Source organism: Ochotona princeps, chromosome 26 (genome assembly GCF_030435755.1).
Source record: "Ochotona princeps isolate mOchPri1 chromosome 26, mOchPri1.hap1, whole genome shotgun sequence".
NCBI lineage: Eukaryota > Metazoa > Chordata > Mammalia > Lagomorpha > Ochotonidae > Ochotona > Ochotona princeps.
Window position 1 is genome coordinate 18,593,828 of NC_080857.1, and position 6,578 is coordinate 18,600,405.

Here is a 6,578-nt window from a genome sequence, read left to right on the forward strand (position 1 = left end):
AATATACCATAAAAAGCAATGTAAAAAAAATGTGACCACTAGTGCCACAAGGGCTATCTTGAGATATCGCTTGAACAATGGTGAGGATCCTGGTGTTGGCCTTCGTGCACGTGGAACCAGAGCCTGCTTCCTGCTGCAGCACAGCAAGGCAGCTCGTGCCAGCAGAACACTGGTCCAGAGGAGTGCTCACTTTCAATGGCTTCAATATGGATACTCAATGTGGGTTGACCTCCTGGACTACTAGATAGAAATGAGTACATGAGATAAATAGGCAGAGTTCAGCATAGGTGTAGGAGGAGCCACATTCTGAATCCATTGAGAAGCCCTGCTGTGGAGGAACATGTTGTTCCTGTTGTGTTTTCAGGATTTTAAAATGTGAATTTTTAATTTGAAGGAGACCTTCATTCACCTATGGAGACAACCTTGGTCACATGTGCATGTATTTTTTGGAATAAATTTATTTTATTTTTTACATAGGGAAGTATGTATGTCTGTGTGGACCACAGGGTGGTGGTTTTAAACTGTACTTCAGGGCTTCCTCAGAATTCCCTTAGGAACTGTCTCTGAAAGAGATGCTAATTCTATCTGAGAGTTTATATAGCTTTTCAATTTTTTCTTTGCAGAGCAGAAAATGAGGGGTGCAAATGACTAAGTGACTGATGTTGTAGAATAAGTTAGCATCAGGGCTGGGAATATAATTGATCTCTAAGTTTCAGGTCTTGGCTCCTTTCCATTGATTCACATTAGGGGTAGAAGAATGTGCAGAAACAACTTTCTAGTCTTGGAATTCCTGAGACTATAAAAAGATATCTTTTATGTGGCTTTGTTTTTTCTCAGTTGTCTCAGAGAAGAGATCAGTAGAAGTCTGAATTGTAGATTAAAGTATCTTCTTGTTTCATTCCCACTACTTGGCTAGGTCAGAGAAGACCACACCTAGATCTCCACTTCAGAAATAGGAGCAAGTCGGGGCTGGTGTTGAGGTGCAGCATGTGAGAAGTTGCCACCTGTGATTCCGACATCCTAAATGAGCCCCATTTCAAGTCCTGGCTGCTCTACTTTTGACCCAGCTTCCTGGGAACGGGCTGGAAGATGACCATGAGGTCATGTGAGACTTTAATGGAGTTCTAGTGTCCTGGCTTTAATCTGGCCCTCCACCTGAGATCCATGTAGGAGACCCATATGGAGTTCCTGGCTCCTGGCTTTAGTCTGGCCCAGTCCCAACAATTGCTGCCATTTGGGGAGTGAACCAGCAGATGAAAGAACTCTGGTTTTCAAATAAATAAATAAATAGTTGATTATATGTAAAACCAAACAAAAGCTAGTAAAATATAGCAATCTTGGTATGAACCCAAAAGTATAGTAGCAAAATAAGCCAAAGTGTGTCGAACAGATGAATGCCCATCAGGAACTTTTAGTAGACACAAAAGTTACTAATGCTTCTGTTTGTGCAACATCCTAGGAAGTTATAATCTTAGAAATTTGCATCCATAACCCCTGCTTGTCTTTGTGCCTCCTGTTTCAGGTGGTAGAGCTCATGACAGGTGGAGCTCAAACACCAGTCACCAATGCGAATAAAATCTTCTATTTAAATTTGCTGGCCCAGTATAGGCTGGCCAGTCAAGTGAAAGAGGAAGTGGAGCATTTCCTAAAAGGTGAGATTGTATCTACTCTTATCTGTGAGGTCACACTACCTATAATTCTGTTAGGAGCATGGCTTTAACTGGCTGCTTTGTTTCAGGCCTGAATGAGTTGGTCCCTGAAAACCTGTTGGCTATTTTTGATGAGAATGAGCTGGAGGTATGTGCAGAGCCCTGTTGTTGGCACTGTGTTTCAGTGCACTGCTCCCATTCCCAAACCAGCTTGTTGTCCCTTTTGTTATAAGATACAGTTAGAAAGCCCTTTCTGCAAATGTCAGTTTCACTTTTGTCACTCTTTCATATTTTTTGACCCTTTCTTCAGTTTTTGAAAAACTAGAATGTGAAAATTAGTGAGTAGCAGATAGCTATTTTTTTTATGAATATAAATAATACTTATTCATTGAATAGTATGGATTTAGTTGTGCTCTGAAGACTGTTAATACCATGTACAGCCTTCCTGGGATGCTAAGATATTAAGGAAGTATTTGTTCAGGTACCTTTTGAATGCCTCCTTTGCATTGTGAGTGTCCTGGCTGTGAGGAGGTAGCAGAAATAAGATGGTTTTAGCCCTCCTGGGGCTAGTGAGGAGACAAATTAAAAAATGCCACCATACTGCAGAGTTTTAGATCACAGTACTCTGTATGTGAATATGCAGACACACACATTGATTATTGGTAGCACATATATACTTATTTCAGATCCTGAAACAACTAAGGATGGTGAATACTATTCTGTAATTAACAAAACTGGAGTCCACATAAGATGTGGGCAAAAAAAGTACCAGTTTGCTTTTACATGCTGTTCACATATGGCACAAATGGTGCAGGATACTAGTTTTAAGTTCTTTTGGATTTTGTGAAGAGTGTGATTTTGTAAGATGTAAAGAGGGATTTTTTTAAAATGGGGGAAGTAGTTTAACATGACCATGCATGATTGTTAGTAACTGAACTTACTTCAGGAACAAGAATCAAAGTCTTGTACAATTTTTGTCATGTTCCTTCCCTTCAAGTATGAAACCTGAATGAAATGAATTCTCCACATCTCAGTTCAGCTTTTTTTTTTTTTTAAATAAGTTTCAAGCAGCTTTATTGAGCTCTGATTTGCAGACCCTGTGCAGTTTCTGATAGGCCTAACAACTGGCTGTTGTCTTTGGGCTTGAGGAATTGCTACTGGCTGAGTGTGTCTGCCTGGAGCAGAGCCCCTGCACCAGGTTGCAGAAGGGAGTGGAAAGGAAGGGAATGGAGATGCAGGCTCTGACAGTTGTTCCGCGTCCTGCTCTTGGTTACTCATTGACTGAGCAAGTTCTTGGTGAGGATGCCAAGACTCCTGAGGCATACTTTGGGCTTTTCTTGTCTCTTGATTAGGACGCATCATTCTTTATAGCTATTGGACCAGTCTGCTGAGTAACATGCTGGATCCTGAACCAAGTTAGGACATCAACAAAATGTCCAGGGCTCTGATGTCATTAATGTTCTCATGTTTTGGCATAGTCTTTAATTTATCTGATCAAGTAGGGACAGAGCTAGGGAAGGTAGTAAAAGTTTCAATTTGCAAACGAAGGCAGGGTCCCAGAGAAAAGCAAAGATTGGTCTGACAGATCCATCAGTAAGCTGGGGTCTTCATCAAAGGGCAGAGTTGGCCTCTGCTCCTTGGTGTTTGCATGCTATGTCCAGAGCAAACTACCAGAAAACATTTGGTTCCTTTCTTGTCCTTTGTTTCATTGAAAAAAGAAGCCTTAGTAGTAGATCTTAATTAGGGGTGCCCAGCAGAGAACCCTGGGAATTTATTCAAAACTATACAAGTACGTGGTCTGTCCCTAGAGATTCTGACCCAGTAGGTCTGGTATTGATCAGGCCACATGCATCTGCACTTGTGTGTTTTTACAAGGCTGTGTGATCTTTTTCTCCACACTAGTTCGGAGTCATTTATTGCAGTTGATTTTCCCAAGGAGGTATTTTGCCTTTTTCATGTTAACATAGGTGATTTTGACTTTCCAGTGGGCTTTTGTCCCTCTAATGTCCTAGTAACGCCTGACCTTTTTTCAGCTGCTGATGTGTGGGACTGGAGACATCAGCGTGTCTGACTTCAAAGCCCATGCCGTGGTTGTTGGTGGTTCATGGCATTTCAGAGAAAAGGTGAGTAGCCCTTCTTCCAGGTGGATTTAGTCCACTATAAAAAGGAAGAAGCTTCAGAAGAAAACAAAGACATAAACATGTTGGCTAAGAAAAAATGATGCTTATGGGGAAGAGCCATGGTTGTCCTGGCAGAAGGGAGCCCTGGTCTGTCCGGGCTGGTATGCTGACTGCCATGCGAGCAGTAGGCTGGAAGTGTGAAAAAGTAGAGCTAAGGAGTCAGTGACTGCTGTTAGGACCTCATAAATGTATGAACATGGTGTCAGTCCAAACTCTTCCTTCCCCTGTCTGTGGAGGACTGTAACTGAGGGTGTCCAGTTTCTGTCCTGGGGCTCAGATCCTAGGCTCCTGGGATCGGGTATGATTCTTCCCTTGAATTCTCCCTGCCAGGTCATGAGGTGGTTTTGGACTGTGGTGTCCAGTCTGACCCAGGAGGAGTTGGCCCGGCTACTTCAGTTCACAACAGGCTCTTCTCAGCTGCCACCTGGAGGCTTTGCCGCCCTCTGTCCTTCATTTCAGATCATTGCTGCTCCAACCCACAGCACGCTCCCCACTGCACACACGTGGTAGGTATCTGGCTGCCTGATGTGTGCCCCAGAGGGGGGTTGCCTTCTCAGGCCATGCCTGTGTTCCTGGTAATGTGAGTTAATCACGTCTCCCCTTGCCTTTCCAGTTTTAACCAGCTGTGCCTCCCGACATATGACTCATATGAAGAGGTACACAGGATGCTGCAGCTCGCCATCAGCGAGGGCTGCGAGGGCTTCGGCATGCTCTGAGCACTCTGCTGCCTCCCACTCAGCTCCCATGCGCTCACTGGTGCATGCTAAGAGACTTCATGACTGTAGACCCTAACACTCATAACTCTAGGCGAGGAGATGCCACCTGTTCCCCTGTGTCTGCAGGAGTGTGTCACTTACAAGCCTCCTTCTGACCTCACCCCTCCCTGCCCAAACTCACCACAGGCCGCTGTGGCCCGGTACGGAATCTGAGCTCCTGTGAGTCATGGAAAGAGGATCGTGCTGCTCTTGTTTCGTTTGGTCCTTTGGAGATCTCAGTAGCTGGAGCTGCCTCAGTAGCTGTGAGATGTGACACACAGGGCTCAGCTATGTGGGGAAGCTGGTGTGCAGAGAGCCTGAAGTCTCTCCGTCTCGCTCCAGCCCCCTTGTGACTTGACCAGACTGGTACATGAGACCTTCTCAGGGATAGTGTTGCCCCTTCTTGACAGGATCCAGGAGAAGCCCAGGATGGAAAGTGGTCCGCATGAGCAGTCTGTGGGTTAGACCCCCTGCACAATGGCAGGCGTAGCTGTGGCACCAGATCAGTTCTAATGAGGACAGATGGCACAGACTGATCTGTTTTTGTAGTGTAAGAACTGGAAAAGGCACTTTCCCTGCAGGCATTTCTGGAAACGATCATTAATCCATAAAGAAGAAGAACTCTCTCAGCTTTTTCTTGAGTTGGAGCCAGTGAGAAAAGCAAACAGAGAGAAGCACGTGAGGGACAGCTGGACTGCAGCAGTGCCGAGTACGGTGCTTGCTTCGAGAGAGAGGGCTTGGGGAGGAGCCTGCTGGCTGGAGGGCACTCTTTCCTGAATGTGTTCTTTGCACGGAGGTGTGGCTGGGCTGGGCTGCCGACCCTCAGCCATGCAGCCTCCTGGGAGCCTGGGGTGTCTTTAGGATTCTCCTGAAGAAGATCTTACTGCACAGGATTGACAAAATAAGAATAACATGCCAACAATTCTGGGTTCTCTGCCTGGAACACTGAGGCAAGGAACAACGCCCACGTGTTGGAACACTGGGGATTAGATAGCGAAAAGCTCACCCTTTCCATATGTCTGCTGGGCTCCATCCCTTACCAAGGAGGGAGAAAATTGTTAGGTTCACTGTTGCATGATGATTGGACAGAACCTGCTGCTGTCTCTTTGAAGGTGACAACATCCTTACTCATTGCCATTTGAATAAGAACAGTGTCAGTACTCAAGACTCATCGATTTCCCCTAATTTCTGTCAAGAAGGTTTTGCTGCAAGCTACCATTCCCAGTGGGATGTCAACTTTGAGAATATTCCAAGCCATTCCTACTGCCAAAACCAGCAAACACAGAGTTCTAAGACAGGGCAGGACTGTGGCAATGCCTCAGCCTCCTGGAAGCATGTCTGAGCCCCCTTCTTCCTGGCAAGTGTGAGCGTGAAGCCCTTTGGAGCACCATGGTTCCTGTCTGGCCTCACTCCTGCGCAGTTCTCATTCGTCCTTTCCCAGCGTGGGTGCTGACCTTACTCGTTGTCCTTGGGGTCCAGGATCTAGCATCAGGGCTCTACACCCCAGGATCCTCCATGCCACACAGTCACTGCTTTCCTCAGGGACCTGGACAAGGTGCTGCTGCTTGCCCAAATCTTTCCCATGGAAATATGTACAAAGAAGTTTAACCCTCACCGTGGGAAACATGCCACCGCCCCTCTGGCACAGACGAGATGGTCCTGGCCAGGGGGCACGTGTGGGCTGGCTCTGCTGGTTTTGGCCATCGTTTCTCTCTTGGAGTTTGCGTTTTCCATCCCAGCAGCTCTCCAGAAATTGTTTCTGGAGACAGAGTTGATTTTCTTGGCTGGGCCTGTCACCTGCAGATCTAGTCATAGCACTGCTTTGCAGCGTCGTCAGCACCCCTGCAGCCCCCCTGGGGCAGCTCCATCCCGTGGGGCTCCTCTGAACCCAGCATCTTTGTTTCACAAGGCCCTTTGGCACTGGTATGGCTTTCTGTTCTTCAGATGCTGTTCTCCACCCTCAAACTCTGTTCGAACTGTCTTTGTTCTTTTCA

The 6,578-nt window shown here is 46.2% G+C and overlaps 1 protein-coding gene across 2 annotated transcripts in view; it reads left to right on the forward strand.

Moving 5' to 3' along the window:
- The window catches only part of AREL1 (apoptosis resistant E3 ubiquitin protein ligase 1), a 42,284-nt gene extending 37,629 nt beyond the window's left edge, over positions 1-4,655 (forward strand). For both annotated transcript variants that reach the window (XM_004584396.2, XM_058655622.1), the window contains 5 exons: positions 1,523-1,652; positions 1,739-1,797; positions 3,683-3,772; positions 4,160-4,335; positions 4,443-4,655. In XM_004584396.2, coding sequence (XP_004584453.2) covers positions 1,523-1,652; positions 1,739-1,797; positions 3,683-3,772; positions 4,160-4,335; positions 4,443-4,545 — 558 coding nt within the window. In that variant the 3' untranslated portion in view covers positions 4,546-4,655. The remainder of the gene's footprint in view (positions 1-1,522; positions 1,653-1,738; positions 1,798-3,682; positions 3,773-4,159; positions 4,336-4,442) is intronic.
- The last annotated feature ends 1,923 nt before the right edge of the window (positions 4,656-6,578 follow it).